Source organism: Hoplias malabaricus, chromosome 9, assembly GCF_029633855.1.
Source record: "Hoplias malabaricus isolate fHopMal1 chromosome 9, fHopMal1.hap1, whole genome shotgun sequence".
In the NCBI taxonomy this organism is placed as follows: domain Eukaryota; kingdom Metazoa; phylum Chordata; class Actinopteri; order Characiformes; family Erythrinidae; genus Hoplias; species Hoplias malabaricus.
In genome coordinates, this window is record NC_089808.1 from 27,120,883 (window position 1) to 27,143,948 (window position 23,066).

The 23,066-nt window shown below is 37.8% G+C and overlaps 1 protein-coding gene across 2 annotated transcripts in view; it reads left to right on the forward strand.

The window, feature by feature from the left end:
* The window catches only part of adam19a (ADAM metallopeptidase domain 19a), an 85,086-nt gene that overhangs the window by 52,500 nt on the left and 9,520 nt on the right, over positions 1–23,066 (forward strand). For both annotated transcript variants that reach the window (XM_066681095.1, XM_066681096.1), the window contains exons 5-14: positions 2,084–2,160; positions 6,913–7,096; positions 10,693–10,758; positions 11,515–11,586; positions 11,790–11,956; positions 12,842–12,926; positions 14,956–15,098; positions 15,247–15,424; positions 18,467–18,556; positions 21,969–22,164. In XM_066681095.1, coding sequence (XP_066537192.1) covers positions 2,084–2,160; positions 6,913–7,096; positions 10,693–10,758; positions 11,515–11,586; positions 11,790–11,956; positions 12,842–12,926; positions 14,956–15,098; positions 15,247–15,424; positions 18,467–18,556; positions 21,969–22,164 — 1,258 coding nt within the window. The remainder of the gene's footprint in view (positions 1–2,083; positions 2,161–6,912; positions 7,097–10,692; positions 10,759–11,514; positions 11,587–11,789; positions 11,957–12,841; positions 12,927–14,955; positions 15,099–15,246; positions 15,425–18,466; positions 18,557–21,968; positions 22,165–23,066) is intronic.

The window sequence follows — 23,066 nt, forward strand, 5'->3', positions numbered from 1 at the left end:
GTTAGAAATGTCAGGCACTTTACCAACGAAGTCTTTTAGTAAAAAACTCATATATGACTCAATAATAATATATAATAATATATGACTAATATAGGACTCAATAATTACAGCACTTATGTAGAAAGTTAATTAGCAAATTCCTCATTTTTCTGTACAGTTTTTTCAGTCCAGGATCTAAGCTTAACAGCTGTTCATGGAAACATTTATAGACACCTTCTTGCCCATTTTTTAACTTGAAATAAGAGTGTCATTAGAAGGGTGTAAACTACTGGAAAGTTATCATTTGGATCTGATTGCATTCACCCTTATAATATGCCAATGTGTTTTTCTTATTTCTGGATCACAAACGATACTTCAGCTCATCCAAAAAGCATTGGATGCTGCTCCATCGGCCCAGAGAACATTATTTCAGTGTTACCCAAGCTACACAGTTCATTGCTTGGAGACTTTCTAGCCAACATGCTAACATTCTAGCCAACACTTGGCTTTGAGTGTGGTGATCATAGGTTCATGGGCACCTGCTCCAGATTAACCCTTTCTGGGGAGACTTTTCAAATGAAGTTCAATGGAAGTGTCTGCAGCCAAGTGCTGGGTAGTATTGATACAACTGAATATCAATCTTTTTTTGAATATATAATCTAAGAGTAATTGATGGTGCTTAAGTCTGCATGACATTAAGTTAATGTGCCATTCTTCCTGTCTGCTATATTGTGTGGTAAAAATATCTTACTAACCTGACAGCTTTTTTTGTTTCCTTCCTGATGTTACAACAAAGGAAGCCTTTACGTCATTTATTATGGTTGTTAAGCAACAGAGCATTAGAGGGAGTGTGTTAATGCAAATAAAATAATAGTTGTAATACTCTTTCGATTTTATAACATACTTTTGGAAAGTGAAAATACAGTAACGCAAAGAAACTCCCAAATACTGCATTGAGTGCACTTTTACAGCTAGTTCTTTTTGGCAAAGTTTTTTAGTAGTTAGTAAGTCTAGTAAGTCAGCTTAGTCACATTATAACTTAATATTGAGTCACTTGTGTGTGTAGTTGCACATTAATAACACATGCAACAACAGTGTATCTGCTGGTGGAGTTTTCATTGTATCAGACAGATTATAGTAGTGCAACTTGTGTAAATACTCATGTGTCGACTTCAGCTTTTATTCATGTGCAGCTTGACAGGTAATAAATTGAGTTTCATTACATGAGTAAGAAGAAGTTAATACTTGCATTTTAATAATATTGTTGTAATCCACCCATAAAAGTGAATAAATTGTGATTACATGCTGTATATATTGTCCATCTGTAGTTAGATAGTTATAAGACACACTTATTGTATGACACCAGTATTGATGTGCTAGTGTAGATGATTTATACTTCTAGATTTACCCTAAAATCAAGTTTAAAACACTTAAATAAATGTATTAATTATGCACCTTCAAAGATGCCTAGGTGTGCAACACTCTTCAATGTTGATGCGGCGCCAAGTGAATAGCCAATGAGATCAGCAGTGGTGGAGATTGTCAGCAAGTGTCTCCAGTGACAGCTGATTTGTGTGTCCGCCGCGCATGAGTGTCCCGCCTTGCTTCCTCTCTGTTCAAATAAATGAGCTAATTTCACGCTCCAGTCGTTCAGTGGGGCTCTTTAAATAGCCAAAGACGCTCATGCGCAATTTGGATCTGTTTCAGAAAAATTAAGTGGCGCAATTATTTTCCAAATGTTAGTCGAAGACTCAGGAGAGTGATTATTATGAGAGCTTTCCCAAAAGAGGTTAGAGGTCGATAATAGCACGCTTTCCTGTTGTAGCCGAGACAGGGTTGGCATGTCCGTGGATAAAAGCAGAGCAGAAAATCCTGTTTGGTTGATAAATATCACCACAAAAGCAGCTATTGATTGCACTGTTCCACAGGATTATTTTAGTTCCAAATGTCACTCTAGCAGAAAAGCTTCTGTTTTCCATTTTCAAAGGAACATACTAGACCTAGACATGTATCATTGATTTTTAGGAACCTTGTGGTCAGTCTCACCTAAATCTCTCTCTCTCTCTCTCTCTCTCTCTCTCTCTCTCTCGCTCTCTCTCTCTAGGATCACTGCTTCTATCATGGGCGTGTTAGGAACCACGCTTCTTCCTGGGTTGCTTTGAGCACATGTTCTGGAGTGAGGTATGTACAGATTACGTGATTTGATTCTCTTACTTCATGAGGCCACAAAGACTTCGATTCAGTTGTGCCTCGTGTATTTCTGTGGTTGCCAAGAGCAAGGAAAATGAATAAACTGCTCTTGTATTTCTATATTCTATTGCATTAGTGTGACAATAATTGCATGATTGTTTACTGGTTAAATGTGTGTGCAGCACACCAGTCACATGCGGCCTCCTCAAGAAATTCTCCATTTTTATACCACAAGTAAAAGATGTGCAATAATGGTTAGGTTCCATATGTATTATACCCTCTATATCCTAACTGGATTAGTATTGCAATGAGCGATTATTTCCCTAATCATTTAATTACTCCATTAGGATTTTTTTTATTGATTAATCTGGAAAAGCTGTTTGGCAGTAAGTATTAAATATTTGAATATTTAGCACTTTACACTGTTTTGTACATATAAAATCAATGTATTCTAAATCGTTTTTACAGAAAAATAAAAGACTGTTAGGACAAATCTACCTCATTGCTTATGAATGCTATTTTAATCAGAATCTGATATGCAGAAATAATAGGAAAGACATTCATTTCCTCCTTATAATCAAGCAAAGGCATACTAATTACCCTTTGTGTATTCTGTAACCCCATAATAAAATCTGAAATTACCGATCACACAGAAACAGCTTGGTTATAAATCATTAGACACTCACACAGTCCTGAAACTCAAATGTCTCTGAAGACATTCAACAGCAATGGAATTCCATGATTTAGTTAAATTTTTAATCCGCTAAACAATAACACACCAGATAGATGGCAGTAAGTGGCATATTATTTCTGAATTTTGAGTATGGGTTTAGTATCTTAAGCTGTATTTTGACTGTATTAATTTGAAATAGTAGGTGGATATAGGGCCGGAACCAAATATTAGGCTACTCAGATATTTTTTCGTTGAGTATGTGTTCAGTTCTTATTTTTGAGATTTAATGGCAAATTCAGCAGTGTTAAATCAACACTTTTAGTGTTAAATGAACATGGTTAATGTTACACTATCAGTGTTAAGTTAACACTAATAGTGTTGATTTAACACTGGAGAATTTGCTGTGTTGGATACTGCTATTTTTTCCTTTTAGACTTTTATAAATAAAGGCATTGCTCCACTTCACCTGTATTCAGTTTCTCCAGGACTAAAATTAGCTCTGAGCCTGGACATAACAAAGAGACTGGGCTTCAAAAGAAGGCGTCTGACACTGATTTTCTGAAAGATAACGACCCCATCCATAGAATATTTGAATATTCATTGAATATTGCAGCCGAATCTCTGAAACCCGCAAAATGTTATTGGGGACAGCCCTAATTTTGTCTAACCTTGTGCCAAATGTTTCTTTAATGTAGTTTAGCCTTGTTTTTTGTGGACGAGTTTGGTCTGGAAATTATACACACATACAAACATAACTCACCCCAATCTGTATATAAATAACCCAAGCATTACTGCTCTATTTACTCCTTCTGTGACCTCTCAAATAAGTCTCTGATTAATCTGCTGTCTAACGCTTTGGGTCTGTCATTCATCTTTGATGTAACACTTTACAAAGGACTTCACTTCTACAAATGAAATCTCTTCTTTTTATGGAAATTCTCAGTCATGACCTTGAACACACACACACACACTGATTACAAACACAAGAATTAGTTTGCACACATTCATCTTCGTCCCACATTTCAATGAGCAAGTCTGTTTTCACTTACATAAACAAAATGTAAAAGATGACCAAGGCTGGCCAGTGTCTCCTTCTCAAATTAAAAAGGTTGGCCCTTAACACAGAGCTGTCTACCAGACATGTACCGGTGACATGAATACTGATTCTTACTCAAGGACTTAAGTTAAAATGTACTTACATAAAGAGAACAGCAGCTAACAGAAAAGGGTCATAGAATTTAAAGTGGTTAAATCACAGTCATGCATAACAGCCATAGGCGACTCTATTGTGTATTGTGCAAGTGTGCGATTACTAAAAGCGCACAGCTGATGTTTACTTCAAAATGCTAGGTTGGGTTTGAGCTGAATCTTCCTCAAGCCAATGTTAGAAAAAGGGGCTATTGGCAGCTTCCGTGTACAATGCTTAAAAACACTGTGTGGGAGAAAGCGCTTGAAGAGGTTTGAAATAAATGCCGTAAAGCAGTGCTTAAGTCGTGCATATGAAATGCAGTGTGTTCATCCACAGTGATGGAGGATACCCTCCACACCACTTAACACTCTTCAGATATTCACTGTATTCTCTACAATATTCTGATTATTACACCGTATGAAACTATGATATAAAATTGACAGATTATTAAGTGCAAACCCCAGCAGGTTGTCTCTGGAGATATTTGCAAAGGTCTTTCAATTAAGAAAATATTCTGACTGAGTAATAATTGCTCATTCTGAAGCCTTTAGAAAAACAGCAACACATAGGATTGCAGGTTTTTTATTTAGTGTATTTGTTTAAGTGTTCGTATCTAGGAAGAACATTACTTTAATTAACAGACGTAGAGGCAGTGTGTAATCACTGCTGAAAACCTTCCACATACTAGTCTATACATAGATACTAAAAATAGGTCTGCTTTTTGACTGAGGTATATTTCAGGGAGGGCAGCAGTTAGTGTCGCAGTAACACAGCTCCAGGGACCTGGAGGTTGTGGGTTTAAGTTCCGCTCTGGGTGACTGTGTGGTGTGTGGTGTGTTCTCCCCGTGTCCATGTGGTTTTCCCCCCACGGTCTAAAAACACATGCTGGTAGGTGGATTGGTGACTCAAAAGTGTGTGTGTGTGTGTGTGTGTGTGTGTGTGTGTGTGTGTGTGTGTGTGTGTGTGTGTGTTGCCCTGTGATGTACTAGCGCCCTCTCCAGGGTGTGTTCCTGCCTTGCGCCCAGTGATTCCGGGTAGGCTCTGAACCCACCACGACCCTGAGCTGGATAAGTGGTTTCAGACAATGAATGAATATATTTCAGGGCAACCAATCAGAACAGATTTAGATATATCAATCTTAAAGATACTGCAACAGATTAGATAGGCTGGAAAGTTGCTTTACAAAATGGGCTGTAACAAGAAATAGCTACCACCAAGAAAGTGTAGAACATAGGCCCTTAATGGACATGGGTCCTTTAACGTCTCATATGTACATTGTCTTGTATTCTTATAGCAGCTCCAGTCAAGCTATTAGAGTCAGTGAAGTTGAAAATGAGCAATTTGTTTTTCAGTGATGCTCTGTGGAAACGAAGGGTGAATTAGAAAATTTGTTGCTTATGAAAAGGAGTGATGTTTGAAACATAAAAAGGTCATGCCAAAGCAATTAAATGCTAAGTCAAAATTGCCTAAGGCCTTAGTGACCGGAATGGGCGTCAAGCAGTGTTCATCATAATTTCCCCGTTTGAGGCTTTGGCAGCTGCTTAAGTAAAGACAGCAGTCATTTCAATCGTTAGGCCTTGAAGCATAAACAAAATGAGTATTTAGTCAATTTGTAAACAAATAGATTTGGAGAATGTTAATATGCAGGGAATGTTTTTGGTTAAATTTATGATCCTGTGATTGTACCATCCTTTCACACATCTCACTACAGAAGGTGTGATTGGCCTGAGAAATACTTTTGTATGACACCTAAAATGCTAATTAACCTTCGTCTTTGTTGCTGCTGTAGGGGAACATCTAAGTAATGGTCCATGCAGGGGTTTCTGGGTAGCTTTTTCATTCTCTATGATTAGAAAACGCATAGCTACCATTACAGTAAAGCCCACTCCACTCACGGCCAATTACCAGTCACACTGGGGCCAGATAAAGGACTCAAGAGTTATTAAAATTCCACTCACTACACTGTGTGTGTGCATGTCTGCATGTGTAGTGATTGGAAGACAGAGATTGTGCCACAGAAACAGCCACCATTGAACACTGAATTGAGTGACACCAGCAATTATAGCACATATATCCAAGCTACTAGTTACTTTACTTTTAATTGCCATGATTTAGTACTTTTGCCTAAGGCCAAAACCATGATAACCATCTGGTCTTTTAGGAGCCCCCTGCTGATGACTAATAGAAAAGCAACACATTATTTTTTCTGTAGCCCACAGCAAAGTGTGCTGTAAAAGAGAACTGACAGACCGTTAGACACCTTTTTGACATAACGTCTCTAGGGCTGTGGCTAATGAGTACATATTAATAATCAAGTAATCCGCTGATTATTTTGATGATTAATTTATTAATCAGGTTTAGGGCAGTTCCGCAATTGTGGTGGGAAATAGGGTAGAGATGTTAGTATGTAAGTCGAGTCAAATTACATGTTGAACAACATCAGTGAAGTCTTAGCACCTCTGACAAGATTCCAAAAACATATTTTATTTCTAAAATGTAGTCCACATTTATGACAGTTTAAAATTGATATGTTATGTATATTATTCTAATTCAGTTCAGCTAAATTATTGACTTAACAGAACAGAAACAGATATGAATTACTTTCAAAGATTCCAAATGATTTACTAGAATAAGGATTAGTTCAGAGGCCTTGAAAAATATTTAATAGAAAAAAAAACCCACAAAATATTTAAAAAAATAGATATATGAGTGTTCTTTGGCGTCTCTTTTTTACTGCAGGAGAGATCATTAGGGGAATTAGAAATTTGCATCATCATCATGCAAATTGCTAACTTATCATTGCTGATGTATTGAGAATGTACCTTTCAGTATATGCATTGTTGTGTTTAATCACTGTCATTGTCTCTAATTCTCTCCCTAGGGGCCTGATTGTGCTAAACTCTAATGACTCATATTACTTGGAGCCTGAAGGAGGGCACGAGATTCTGCACCACACCTTTTACCACACTGACCACCTCCCAATTAAAGGGGGCACATGTGGTCATGGTCATCATACTGGACCTGAAAACCTTTTTGGCAGTCTTCTAAAACCTTTGCATCAAAGGGTCAGTTATCACAAAAAAAAATGTTTTAAGAGAGTTTGTTGGTGATAGTATTGCATTGATGTTCACATTTACATGCACATGCAGCATATAGGAAAAATGTCACTTTGAATGTGGATCATATGACACTCTGGGACACTTTTTAGATGCAAACCACCACATGGAACTGGTACTTATTTACTCACTCACATATTTACATACATACTCCATCATGGTTAGAATTTGCCCCTTAAGTCACTGCGGTTCAGTACTTAGAATCAAAGACACTGTGTCCTTGCTTGGATATTTTTGTCACTCCCTTTAAGAGGAAACATATGAATAAAAGTTCACTTCACACGTTAACAAATCAGCATTAGGTCCTAAATATGAATTCTGTTCACATTCAGAAAACATTGATGTGCTCCCAGTGATAAAGGCAGCATTGTGCTTGTTTTATAGTGATAGACAGTAGTCCACTGGAAGCCCCTATTCCATTCTGCTACGTTCCATTATGTGTTAGAGGTGCAAAGCAAAGTGAATGTATATCAAATTATAGATAAGACGACACAGTTAAACTATGAAGTGACAAAAAAGCTAATTTCAGCATAATTTATTTATGGTAGTGTCTCTAAATTTGTAGCAATGGCTCATCAGTATTATCAGTCTGACTTTAGAATTTCCTGCTGATTTTCATAGCTTCAACTTGTTCGTAATATAATCAAAGAGGCAATCTCTCTCTCTCTCTCTCTCTCTCTCTCTCTCTCTTTCTCTCTCTCTCTCTCTCTCTCTCTCTCTCTCTCTCTCTCTCTCTCTTTCTCTCTCTCTCTCTCTCTCTCTCTCTCTCTCACAGACACACACACACAGCTGAGTGACAGTGTAATCATGCTCTGTGCTTCCATGGTTATGTTCTTATTGAACCAGGACTACTCAAGTACAGGAACATTTTGTTCTGTGCAGAAAGAAAGCCACTTGCTCTACAACTACAGCAATCCATATTTAGTAATATTGGGGCACATTACAGAAACCTAAACTATTGGGCTTGGTGTTTAAATGTCCGCTTTAGCCCAGATTAAACAAAAGGGTCTGACTCCAACAAGAGTCAGAATTACGGCATGTGTTGTGTGTTTGCAGTTGTGTTTTTATGCTGGTTTACATAGTAATCCTGTTTCCTTAGAGGAACAAGGCTCCTAATGTTTTCTTTTCTAAATGAGCAGCACAAGGTCGGCCATAAGCCAATAAGCGAAATGGACCCATTCTGGCATCTTCATTAGGTTTTAATACGTCATTTTCAATTCAGTCGTTAATATTTGGCTGAAGTGATTTAGGCTCTGTTGAGAACAGCAAATATGACATTCTGATGAAGGCATTTTAAGTTAATGAGGGCTGCTTTGGTCCTTTGTGTGCTTTGGCTGACTAGAACCCCAGGAAACTAAACAGCTCATTTTTGCAAGCAAGCAAATACACGGGCCTGAAAAGTTCACGAAAGAGTTCTAATGTGCGATGTTAATGAGAAGCTAAAGCTGAATGGTGTTTGGTTGCAAAAGATGAATTTCCCTCTAGATCTTTACACTCACAGCAAACCCATTCACACAGTTGATTATTCCCAACTGGATCGTGTTGTTTGGCCAGCTGTTCGATAGAGAAAATTCATCAAAATCCGCTCTCATACACTGTGATTGAATCAATGACTAATGTATGCAAATCAGCCTAATTACTTCTTCTTTTTTGCTCAGCTTTGACTTGAAAGACATATTTTATAGAACACTTTCCAGCTCACATATATTTAAATGACCAGCCTTGGCAGACTTAATGAAGCTTTGAGATGAGTGGACACTTTTCATTACATCTCAGTAAAAACAAGCTCATCTCCATCGTGCTGTGAGACAGTGAGGCAGAATCAGTCCGGCAGATTAGTATAGATGGGGATTCTGAGAAATGACACAAGGACGGCAGTACTGCTGACTCTGTCATTGACTGCCTCTCTATAACAATTACCTTTGTCTAGTGACATATTCCAGACCCTTATTGCATTTACAGCCATTCTGAACTCTTCTTTGTGTGTGTGTGTGTGTGTGTGTGTGTGTGTGTGTGTGCGCGTGTGTGTGTGTGTGTGTGTGTGTGTTTGGTGTGATTGTGTGTTCTATGGTTGCAGTGAAAAGCCTTTTCTGAACATGCCAAATGTTTATACACAGTAAACGTAAAAAAAATCTTAAAAGTCACTGTCCTGTTGAAAAAATCCAGCAACCCTTTAAACAGTATTAACCTTTCATGGTCTGGTCTAATAAAAATATCATGAATGTTATAAACCACAACCCTGAAATGGATAAGCGGTTACAGACAATGAATGAGTGAATGAATGTTAGAATAGAATAGAATAGAATAGAATAGAATAGAATAGAATAGAAGAGGGCAGCACGGGGGCGCAGCATGTAATGTCACACTCACACAGCTCCAGGGACCTGGAGGTCTGTGAGGAGTTTGGTGTGTTCTCCTCGTGTCTTCATGGGTTCCCTCCGGGTGCTCCGGATTCCTCCCACGGTAAAAAAACACACATTGGTACATGGATTAGCAACTCAAATGTGTCCATAGGTGTGAATGAATGTGTGAGTATGTGTTGCCCAGTGAAGGACTGACACCCCCTCCAGGGTGTATTCACACCTTGTGCCCAGTGATTTCAGGTAGGCTCTGGGCCCAGCGCAACCCTGAACTGGATAAGCAGTTATAGACAATGAATGAATGAATAAATATAATATAATATAATATAATATAATATAATATAATATAATATAATTTCCCCACATATGTGGCAGCTGGGCACAAACACTTGTAGGTTGCAGAACCTGGCATCCTAGCTACTCCCATAAATGCTTCATTGGCATTAAATCTGGTGACTGGGCAGGTCAAGGGATATTGCGCTCTTATAGAGACATTCCTGGGAAACACTTGTGTGGGCAAGCATTATCCTGCTGGAAAGTGCATTTTAGAAGCCCTGCCATGAGAGGCAAAACATGTGGCTGCAAACAAAGGCAGGATTAAAATGCTCACCATAACCTCTATATGAACCTCTATATGAAGACCTCTATAATCAAACCTGACCATCAATGAATCCCTTATAGAACCTGGTTTCATCGCTAAAGACAATACAGCATGAGTTCGTAGAAGTCCAGGTTTTCTGTTCATGACACAACTGCTGCCAGCACCTCCTAACAGCTTGGTCAGAACAGCTTTTGGACAAAACTACCATCCTTCTCTCAGTCTAATGATGCGACCCTCTCAAAGTGCTTAGTGAACTCTTTTACATTAGTGAATTGCTGCTGACAGAGGCAAAGACACAGTTATATATTCCATACCAAGACATCACTCCTAGGAAAGTAAATGTTCAAACAGTATAATAACCATGTAAAAGTTACAAATAAAGATAAATTACTCTCTGTGTACTGTTGCTGGAAATCTAAACATGGTCATATGCAAGGCATAGCGGTGTCATTGTAAAACCTGTTGCTATTGGTTGCCATTGGCTGAGAAGGTTTCATGCAACAAGTAGCAATATTGTTTGAAGGTATCTAAGCTTCTAGATATTCTGCATGACTTGCTCTAGCATCTGTTTATTTTTTTTTCAGGTGAAACGAAATGCCTGGGGCACAACCAAGTACATGGAGCTTTATATAGTAGCTGACAACACACTGGTAAGCCCATGATCCTTTTGTACCCACTGCTAAGTTAATTACAGCTTATACAGCACAGAAAATGATATGCAGTGTTCACACCCATAACTCAGCAACAGCTAATCTGAGTCTTAATATGGAGAAGAGAAAATGCGGGCATGGGCTTTGAATGTGATATTAGCAGAGGTTTAAAGATTGCTATTCTTTATATACAGCTACCAAAAAAGGATATTTTAATAATGTTTGACTTTCTCTCTTTGCCTATTTTCTGTTTTCTCTTGCTTTCTTTTACTATGAGATCAGGGATCAGGAGTGGAGATGGTAGTGTCAATGATGAAAAGAGAGCTACCAAGAGATTTAATTACTTTCACTGATTCTCAGTTAAATAGTTAGAATTCCATCTTTAAATAAATCAGCACTATTTGTAGTGAGCATACAGGCTTTTCCTAATGCTAGAGCAGCCCATAAATTGCACTGCAGTTATCAGGCAAGAATTTATCAATATCTTCAATATACTTTTATAGGCTATTGTCTGAATCTAATTTCACTTCGTGTTTAAATCTAAAATGCTAAATTTGTCTTTGCAAGATTTGCAACAGGTTTTAAAATGTATTTTTGATGTTATATGACGTTGCACATTATTATGATATTATTACATAATATTATTTTTGGAGAGTTTTATAATAGTATATATATATTTTAAATGTGTAAATATATGTTTAATAATTTAAATGTAATAATGACTGTCAGCCCTTATGTACCTTTATGTTTTATTAGTTCAAAAAGCAAAACAAGGACTATGAAAAAACAAAACGAAGAATAATGGAAATCGCTAATTATGTGGATAAGGTATGAGAGAGTAATTGATCACATTATTAACTGTTTTCCTGTTGTTTTGTTGCTACCATAATGGGAGATATCTTTAAAACACTTAATATAACATATAACAGATTGTCTGCATGGATAGCTTTATTTTGATCTGTCTTTTCAGAAGCTACAGTGTTAACAGTCAATGGGTTATTACTGATCATAGATTGTGATTAATCTTTCAGTTCTACAGGGCTTTGAATATCCGGGTTCCTCTGATTGGCCTGGAAGTGTGGACAGATCGAGATCACTGCATTATCAGTGAAGAACCGAACGCCACTCTGTGGTCTTTCCTTCAGTGGAGACAGAAGCTAAAGTCCAGCAAGAAACACGACAATGCACAGCTCCTAACGTTAGTCACAATGTCTCTAAATTTACCATTAAACAACCACTGGGTAATTATGTGCTAATAGATTGCAGGTTTTGGTGCTTAAACAATTTACATTTCATAAAATTATATTAGATGGCAAAATATTAAGTGGCCTATTCTCCAGATATTTGTATTGAAAAAATCCAAACACACACACCTTTGATGATAGTCGGTGAGGAGTTTGGTGTGTTCTCAAAGCTGCATGGGTTTTCTCTGGGTGTCCAGGTTCCTTTCACAAGGCAGATACATATGTTGGTAGGTGGATTGGCTGTATGAAAATTTGCCATATATGGGTGTGAGTGACTAGGTGAGTGTGTGATGCTCTGAGATGGACTGGTGCCCTGTATATGGTGAGATCCTTCCTTGTGCCCAGTGATTACAGGTAAGCTCTGGATCTGTTGCATCCCCAAACAGGAGGAACAGGCCTGTCCGCCTAAATATCTTCTATTTTTCCCCAGTTCATCAATGGATATACACTACTGTCCAGTATTACAGAATTTTGTAATAATGGTATCTTTGTATGGTATGGTATCTATGACCTATTTAGGTTTTATTTTATCTGTCTATAATTTCCACTTTTAAATAATAAGGGATTCTAAATGTGAAAATGCTTTTTTATTATTGCTGTTTGATTGCTTGTCACATTTACTTTTTGTTTGGTAACAGAAAATGTACAGTTATGCTAATTTCCCACCCCACACCACATGTTTAAAACCAGATTGCACACTTTCTTTAACACTGATCAATAAAAGTTCCTTTCTGAAACACATCAGAAGCTTCATAAGGATCCATGCTTGTTCTATATCTGCCACATGGACTAATCACACACTCATGTTTATTGATGTGTTTTTCTTTTCTTTCTCACAGCGGGGTGATCTTCAAGGGCACCACCATAGGCATGGCACCCCTGGAGGGCATGTGCAGTCTTGAGAACTCTGGTGGAATCAACGTGGTAAGACAGCATGTGGACATCCTTTTGGACTTTAAAGCTGAAGTGTTGTAATAACTGTACTTGTGTGTGTGCATGAGTGTGTGTGTATGTGTATCATGTGTAATTCTGGTGTACAAGGGGGTCTGATTAAGAGATCAATATCGCTCACACAGCTGATTATGCTCTAATGGGTTCTATTAGCTTGCTCTGTGGCAGAGAGGGGCTGTGTAGAATAATAATAGGAAGAGACAGATCGTAGTTTTGCACTAAAATTGCACAGATGCATATTAATGAAGAAATATAGGCAGCATTTATCCTTTGTGAAGACTAAAATTGTTCAAAACATTCAGGCACTTGTTGATATTCTAAAATAAATGAAATACAAATACTCTGCAAAGAACATGTTTTCTCATACTGTAATTAATGGTTACATTGTTTTTGGCCCAGTTTGCATAAGTTGTATAATTACCACACAATGTACATATTTGGGGGAAAACCCTTTCCCATAGAGACTATTTGACCATATTTTTTTTACTTTCAAAATCACCAAAACACAAAAACTTGTGGAAATGTATGCATATGACTGTATAATGATATACTAAAAACTAAAATCTCCAAGGACCCATATGCAGATGCATTTCTCATGCTCATAGATCATTTTTATAACAGTTGCCATATAAAATGTTAAGCTTTATGAGTAGTAGCTAAATAAGCTGTGGATGTGAGGGGTAAAGAGTGTTTCTCTGTGCCCAGCAGTACTCACATAATTGCTATAGATTAAATATCACAGGTAAAATATCATTTTCAACGGTTTGTCATGAGGTCTCAACCTCATAAAAGCAGGGGAAGTGTAATACCACTTCTTGCCGTATTTCATCTTTGATCTCAAAACAAATGGGCATGGTGTTGAGGCTGCTGTTCACAAAATCAATGCAGCATGCTCATCATCACTACGTTATCAGATTGTGTCCCAGCAAGAGAAACAGAAGGAGCGTCACACCAAGATTACAAAAAAGGCACTGATTTCATACAAAGTGTGCTTCCTGTCAATAAAAGCAAATCTTAGCCTTTTCTAACACTAAAGGTTTGCAGAAATAACATCATTTCCACCATTTTTTGGTCTATATGCCCTCATTGTTTCATTTGCTCTCCAGAATCAATTTATGACTGAAGCACATGTTACATGTGAAAATACAGACACAGTATTATGTACATTCCATATAAAAAACACTGCAGAATTTAACAGACAATGTGATATAAATACACCAGTATATAATTAAATATGACAATACAACATTCTCAATCCTTACTCACATGTGAGGATATTTGCAGGATATTTTGTTTTATGATATTAAAGGTCTATTAGAGCATTTTCTCTTTTTTTCAGGCAGAAACAAATCATTGCTATCAATTAACGATGACTAAGGCACAAGGCTAAAAGGCAGTGCAGCCCGAACACCTTCAGAATCCAAAGTGGCTCATGTAACTCTAATGGCCTCTAATAGCACAGGGATATGTAGTAATCTCTGTAAACCTAATCACCATTAATAGCATATTCTAAGTGGCTGTTCACCCCATAGAGCCTGGCCATTCCCAACAGCCACAAATAGCAAGTGATTGATGGGGAACTGTCTAAACGGCATGTGGTGGCTTAGTTTGAACAACAGAATTGACTCATAAATGCAAGCCATATGACAGACCACATACAAGCACAGATACTTCCTGCATGAAGCCAGTCCCAAATAAGACATTATTTTCTCCACAATTTTCCAACATACTTATTTTTGGCATCATATTTGTTTTTTTTATAGCTGCCCTCAAGGCTAAAGTATGTAAGCTAGCAGAGATACTTAGAAGTAATTAAACACGCTTTGGAAGTGGGATGAGAAAGACAATTATGCTGTCTTGGTCTCCGAACTCCCAAATTAAAATAAATTCATAAATAAATGCTCTAAATGTGTTGACCAGCAAAGTCCATAATGTTTTGATGACATCTTGATTCACCTAAGTCGATTCACCCATGTTTTTTTTTTATATTGGATATTTTCAGGACCATTCAGACTTGCCCATTGGGGCAGCTGCCACTATGGCTCATGAGATTGGCCATAACTTTGGCATGAGCCATGACCATGAGGGCTGCTGTGTGGAGGCCACTGCGGAGCAGGGAGGCTGTGTCATGGCAGCAGCTACAGGGTAAGCTCCATCCCTCTCCTATGTCTGGGCAAACTCTACTGTTTCCACATGTAAAAGCTGTAATGGTCTGCTACACTCTGCCAGAGTTTGCTCCGTCTACATTCTGCTTTTATCTTGTACTTATCTTGCCATTTCACATGCCCGACAGGCATCCATTCCCCAAGGTATTCAGCCGTTGTAGCAAGAAGGACCTGGACAACTACTTTCAGAAAGGAGGAGGAATGTGCCTGTTCAACATGCCAAACATGAAGGATCTGGTTGGGGGGAAGAGGTGTGGGAATGGCTTTGTAGAGGATGGGGAAGAATGTGACTGTGGAGAGCCAGAGGTAACACACACACACACACGCACACACACACACGCACCACTGTATATAGCCTGATATAACACACTTACCTGCCTTTGACTGATCATAAAGTTAACTGAATAAAGGAATCTAGTAATTTATCTGTTTACAGATCTGAATGTTTACACGATTAAAGCTCTTGCGAAACTGTGACAGCAAGAATTAAGCTTGTTTAATATAGTAACAGAAAATATTAGAAAATATGAAAATAACAATATCCAGTTATATATGCTGTTTCTGTGTCAAACATGGCCCCATATCACAGACAAAATCCTAGGTAGAGTAACACATGAAATCATTCCAATTAAATAGATATTAACATGAACTTACCAAATATGTTGTAGTACTATCAGTCAATAAATTGTCACATTACTGTGGTTAAGCAAACAACTATAAATTATTCTATATGGAGAGCTGATGATATATAGCTTTATTTATTTAAGTATAATTATTTATGAATAGTTTATGTGATTTATTGTTTTTTAAACAACAGCAAAAAGCAATATATCTCATGTTCTGAAATGCAATTACACAAACAGAAAACAATAAGAAAAAGTAAGACAGAAAATAGGACGCATAACAATGAATAACAGAAGGGTGGTGGGGAGAGGAGAAATCTCACCTTCCTGCAAAGCTGAAATTGGCAGGTTGTCAGTGCTCATATCATGGGTGGATGGGTTGCCATCTGGTCTAGGTAGACTTTTGTAAAGACTCTAAATCCTAATTATACATTAACACCTGGACTCTTCTTAGGAATCTTACACACTGCCCAATCTATATCTACTGTGTGTTCACAATTTGTATGATTGTGTGCAGCAATTTATCCCAATCCTGTTTCTGCACTTTTAGAAGGACTGTCACTGAGGTGGTACCCTCATCAAAAATAGTTCAGAAAAGTTTACATGTGGCAACAAAAATGGTTCCTCTATTTGTTTGTAAAAAGAGAGGAACCGTTTTTGGTGCCATATAGTACACTTTTCCAAAAGGTGCAACGTAGAACCGTCTACATTACATTCTCCATCAATCTGAAGAATACTTTTATAATTCAAAGAGCCTTTTAATCATAGGTTAATAATAGGTTATAAAAGTGTTTAGGGTTCTATATAGAACCATTTCCTTTACTAAAGAGCCCTTGTAGAACCATAATTTTTAAGTGTGTACATTTACATTGTTTGTACCTTTAGTGATAGTAATGTACCGCTACGGTACCTTTTTGCTGAGAGTGGGGAATAACTGAGCCAGCAATGCAGGTTTTAGTATTCTCTTGCTTTAATTCACCAGAGTCATAGCTTAGGTACCTATCAAGTGCTTCTTGAGCTAAATCAACTGTGGTGGAGCAGGAAAATACTAATACTTGCAGTATATGGGCTGTGGGATTAGAGACGCTTTAACAGAATATCCTATTAGAGAAAACTATAAAAAAAGTTAAATTATTCAAAAAATAATCATCATCTGTTGTTTTTGTTTTTAACAAAACAAAGGCAAATGAAGTAATAGTACATAACTTCTCACGGCCAAGTATTCATTGTACATGAAAATAATAAATAAATGCTGTTACAGAAACTGGATAAAGAGGTCAATAAGATCTGTCATTACACTAGATTCTTTAGCTAGCATTCTTAGGCAGATTGACTTTGGGTAATTCTTGAACAGACAATTCTCAATCCAGTCGATGGTGCAGTCCCACTCTTAGCCACCGTAGTAATGCTTGAAGTTTACATTTTGTCAATGAAGTCACTAAAAATAGCTAAATAGCTACAACTCTGTAACCTGTTTGAAACGTGCATTAGATCGCTGCAATTGTCCAGATTTTGAAGCACAGGAACATTGCAAGTGAATCTTAAATATTTCATACACTGCCCAGCCTTAAGCATGTGTGTTAGGAGCAGAAAAATATTCAAATGTGCAGCCCTTGGTTATACTTCATTTCCAGGATTGAGAACCTCTATTTTAGACACCATTGCTGTATAAAATCCCAAAAGTTGAACATTTCTGAAGGCACACAAATTTTATTTATATTAATTGCAAGTTTAACGAAAAGAGATTGTATTCCAATACATTTTGGAGCAATTCTGTTGTAAAATCTATTGGCAAATTTTCACATAGTGTTAAAAGCCACTGATGTGTTCAGATGCTGTTGAAACATGAAAATCAGAAAATATGGTTTTCTTTGGACAAACACAGCATGCCAACATAAGCAATATATTCTCACACATTTTGAGTCTAGATAATGTTTCGCCATTTCAAGGACACTGGCCATTGTGATCCCGTAAGCTTTCTGCAGACTGTGCTATGAGCAAACGAATGTTTGTTTTGCTGCAGCTACCCTCAGGCCACCTTTCAACTCCTCACACTATCTGGCTGCCCTAGCCTCTAGCTCCAGGCAGATTTATTGGCGCTGGTCCTGCCATGCATTTAGTTGTGGGTGTGTTAATTACTCCTAATTGTGCTTAGCCTCTCGCTCTTTTCTACCACCTGCTCTTTCAGTTTGTCAGGAAATGTCAGGGAAAATAGTGGCAGATGTGGGGACTTTGTATGGCATGTGTTCATGTGTTGCGTTTGTGCACACATCTGCATGTACACACTTTACTAAGCATATTAAAATTCATTGGGGTTGCATGTCGGCATGTTGGTTACTACATATAACCAGCTCTGATGTATAATTGATGGCTGTCAAAAGCCCTAGTATGTGGAAGTAACTCCATAACACAACCCAGTGGAATGCCAGTGGCAAGCATCATTTACAATTCATCTCCCAGTGTTGGAGTCTTTTTTTTTCGTTCTCTAACTCTACTTCCTCTAACACACCGATCAAAAAAAACCCATTGCGTTCACCACCCACAGTCTCTGCGCAGGTGGCTGTATGTGTGTTAGAAAAGGCCTGAGCTGGCTGTGAATAACTCAGCTTGCACTAAGTGACTGGCTGTGTGGGTACAGGGTCACACACTGATGTGCTTCAGCAGCCTATAACAAAAGCAGAGAGGTGGCTTACGTGTGTGTGTGTGTGTTTTCATCTTCCTACAGGAGTGTACGAACGACTGCTGCCACGCCAGTAACTGCACACTGAAGGAAGACGCGCAATGTGCCCACGGTGTCTGCTGTGAAGGCTGCAAGGTTTACCAACTGTCATCACTCTATTTCTATCCAAGGCTCTCCTTCCTCTTGGCCCTTTCTATTCCTCCACTCCAGATCTTCTCTCTGTTCTATATCACTCTTCCCTGTCTGTCTCACCAAGACTCATTGTCTCCCTCTCTCTGTCACACATACAGACACTTATACTGATGCATCGTCTGAGCTTTCCCCTCAGTCATTCCTTGCTCATTTCACTCTTAAAGCTCTCCCCTCCCGGCGCTCAACTTTTACAGTCAACGTGAATCAGAACTAATACATCATGGATTTTCCTCCCAAATTCAGTTAAATAATTAAGAGTGCTATTTTTAAATCTCAGGAGTTGTAATTTTAATCAGAATTAATTATTGTTTGATGCTTAGAGTAAGGAAATTTTAGCCTCATAACACAGCTTTTGGACTGACTGCCTAGCACCTGACAGTGAGAGTTGGAGGTAAATTTATTAAAAACAGTCGCATTTGCATTCGATTTTTGGTTTTTGCTCAATGTACAGTCCTACTGTTGTACCCAATAAACATTCCAACCCATATTTACTAACACCGACCTTACACCAAATGACTTTTCAAGCGATTTCACTGTTGCAGACAATTTTCCAAAGTCAGAGTAAAATCACGTGAGTCTTGCAGAAGTTGCATTGGGATCCATCCTCTTGATCGTTTGGTGTGAGGCGCTCAGGAGAGCAGTTTTAACTCAGTCTTTTTCTCGTCTGTGTTTACCAACGTGCACATCGCGCTCGACACCCCTACCTTGCACATACAATAACATGGCCCCACTGAGTCGATTCCTGACCAAGCAGCAGTATTTGACGAGTTGGCATTGAGAATGTGGAAGTGGCAATCACTAATAAAATTGACGGTCATTAATATGTGGCGGTGGTGAAGTGGTTCAGCCCGTCACTTGGCGCAGAGGTCCAACCCATGTTGCAAAAACAAGGTACTGTAGAGGTACATTATTGTCACTAAAGTTACACACAGTGTAAATGTACTTTTAAAGGTGCTGCAGTGGCTTTAAAGTCAAGTTGTGTTCCCTAAAGATCCTCTTAGAAGGAGATATGAATCTGTAAGCTTCTGTTATAGTGTGCAAAATAAACTAATAAATGATACGTCCTACAATTAATATACAATGTGGTACAGTTATGTTCCCTATGTAAAAGTACTTACTATGTACAAGTGACAGTTTTTCTAACACTGAGGAATCTAGTTATCGCAGTCTTTTAATTAGTGACACTGCAAGATTTTCAGTCTTTGCAAAAACCCCGTGACATTGTCTTTAGATGTGAGAGGGTGTCACACAATATTCTTTTAAGTTTTTTCAAAGTCGTCTAATGTATGGTTAGCATTAGGTGGAGGGGGTTGTCGTGCTTGCAGAAGATTTTTGCTCTATGGTAGATTGAGTTGGTGGAAGCGGAATGTGAAACCTAATATTATTAGTTAATATTATAAAGGTTAATACAGTGTAGTAGATAGTAATGGTCCATTTCTTGCTGCATGCAGGTACAGTTCCCTACTCAAAAAAGCATGTGACAGTAGTAACTGAAATAGAGTCTTTGGGCAAGAATCTGTAATATGATTAAATGATAAGCCAGCTGCATAAATGTAAATAATATATGTCCCAAACCAGGAAATATATCCCCCATTAAAATCACCTGAATCTAGTCCAGGTATAAAGATCCTCATAAAAATCCAATGTGAATTGCTTTATTCTTCAGACATATTATATATAAACACATATATATTTATAAGGCATATTTCTATTTTGATTGAGTATTATATCCAGCACTGAAACTACATTTGTGGGTGTTGAAGTTGGAAAAAAGTTATTTTAAGAAGAATTACAACGCATAGTAATAAAATTCACCATCAAATATTTCACAGTGGCTTCAAACATGGCCCTGTCAATCAGATAAAAATAGTTATAGATTGAGGAGAGATTCACATTTTGCTGTGCTGTCATGATTGTAAAGAAGTAAAGTCATCAGCTCTGCCCAAGCATGCACTTTTTATTATGTGCTGAGACACATCTTTCACTTTTCTTTTCTTTCTTTCTTCACTGCTTTTACTGTGAACAGAAGTTCTTACATTTGACATGGCCTGCATGGACATTGTTAATAGTTATTTACAATTACAATTACATTTACTATTATATTATAACAGTGGGTATGCTGCTTCTACAGACACATAAACTGGGACTTTTATTTGAACTTTGTGTAAAATTACCCAAGTGTTAAAGGGAGCAGCACACTGATCATTGCTGCAGTGGTTTTATTAATAGGTCTTAATTATCATGCTGCATAATTTGCATGGCATAGGCATTACCTTTTTTTTTTAATCAGGCCCTGTGTTTTTGAAATGATATAGTTAGATTAATCTTTTTTAATATGACCAAGGGCATGAACTAACATGGTTAATAAAGGTCAGTTTTTTCAGATTTATGTTAAATGGCCTTCCTCTGCCTTATGCATGTTATGGGTCACAAGTTTGGAAACATGCAGTAATTCTAAAGAAGTCTGAAAAAAAAATTTCACAGTGAAGTCATTTTGCCATCAATCACTCAAAACATTTATAGAAATATAGTTAGGGCAAAGTAGATTAAAGGAATACTATGTAAGATTTGGGATTTTAGCTTCTGGAACTCCCCCTAGTGTAATTCATTGTTACAGCAATGTTCTGAAATCAGTAGGGAGGGGGAGGTAGGGGGTTACCCTCCTCCAGAGGTTACATAGTGCAGTTTCTGCAGGGCTGAGCCCAGGGGAGCAACAACAGAGGTTCTTTTCTCCTGATTACTGTCCAGTGAAGCATCACAATTAACTTGAAGCTGTAATTTTAAGGTAAAAATATTGAGTAGTGTTCCTTTAAAAAAAAATAATGAGTTTGCAGTGAAAGATTATATGGGTAAAACCTTTACTGTCTCCTTAAACTGACCGTCTTCAATTGTTCACCAAAACCTAATGTACACCTAACGCACACCTGGTTCAGTTAATCAGGCATTCAAGAGGGGCTGAAAGTGAGATGGGTGATTTCAATTAGAGCAGCAATAAAAAACTCAGCCGGACAAAACGAAATAAATCAGTGAATAAAACCCATTAAAACATGTTTATAATTATGATGTTAGTGGTTGGTGTAGTGTAGTGAAGTGGGTAACACTGCCGCTTTCTGCAAGTTCAACTTTCTGCTCAGGTAAACACATGACACAGCACTAATAGGACTTCCTTGAACAAGACTGCTAATTCTACACCCGCTTAACTCTGTACCCTGATTACTTTGTAGGTTGCTCTAAAATGTTTTGTGTCCAAACATTTCCTCAGCTTTTCAAAAGCAGTGATCTGTCAGATTTTTCATACAAAAACAAACCACTAACAGGAATACATAATTGAACCTCTGTCTCCCTCCTCTTTCAGCTGAAGCAGGCAGGCACTATGTGCCGGGGTCCTGCCGGGGCATGCGATCTGCCAGAATACTGCACTGGAGGGTCACCCTACTGTCCGGCTAATGTTTACCTGCTGGATGGCTCTCAGTGTCAGTATGACAGTGCTTACTGCTATAATGGCATGTGTCTCACTCATGAGCAACAGTGCCTACAGCTCTGGGGCTATGGTGAGTGCACCAACTTTATCCACTATAATATGTATTGTAGTAAAAGATGTATATTTTAATGTGAAATATTTATTGATAGTGCATTAGCATTTCTGATGTTTTTTCATATTAATTTAAAAACTCCATCTGCGATTTACATAGAGTGTAATTTGGTGACGACAGATCAACTGAAATACTCCAGCATGATTTCAGGGCACATAATATACTCTTGTCCATGAGCTAACACAGTTCTCTGATGTCTTAATGAAACATATTTGTTAACACTACTGCTTTGCCAAAATATCACAAGGATCAAACAACACAGCACAACAGTTACCAAAAGATGTGTGAATTTTTTTCCCACTGGCTCTTGTTCAATTTTTGACGGGAGCAGTTATAAATCAGCTTTTTATTTACTGTAGCTCTTACCTTCACATAAAGAAAAAATAAGAAAATTTATAGATACTTGCAGACTTTGTGTTTGCCTAATTGCCTGCTCTGTATATTGCTAATCTCTACTATAATATTTGGGCAGACTTACGGTTCTGTGGGTCCTGCTGTGACAGCTTGTCAAATTGCTCACAAGAAGGTTTGTTATTTCTTGAAATATGAAACAGAGTAGAGTAGATTAGTAGAGTATAGCATTATGCTTCTGATGGCTGATTGAGTAAAGCACTGATTTGCAGTGGCTGTAGATGATGCAGCTGTCTGGGCATAAGGGTTTTGTCTGCGAGTGCAAAATTCATCAGCACAAACATAGTTTAGAACCAAAATCTAGTCAAGACACACACCGTTATCTATAGTGTCACCACTGTGAATTTAATATGCATGGCACATCACAGATGTTTTATATCAGCACTTGTAATATTCATCACCATACAATAGGCACTGGGGTGTAATGCCAAGAAAATGGCTTAAATGTT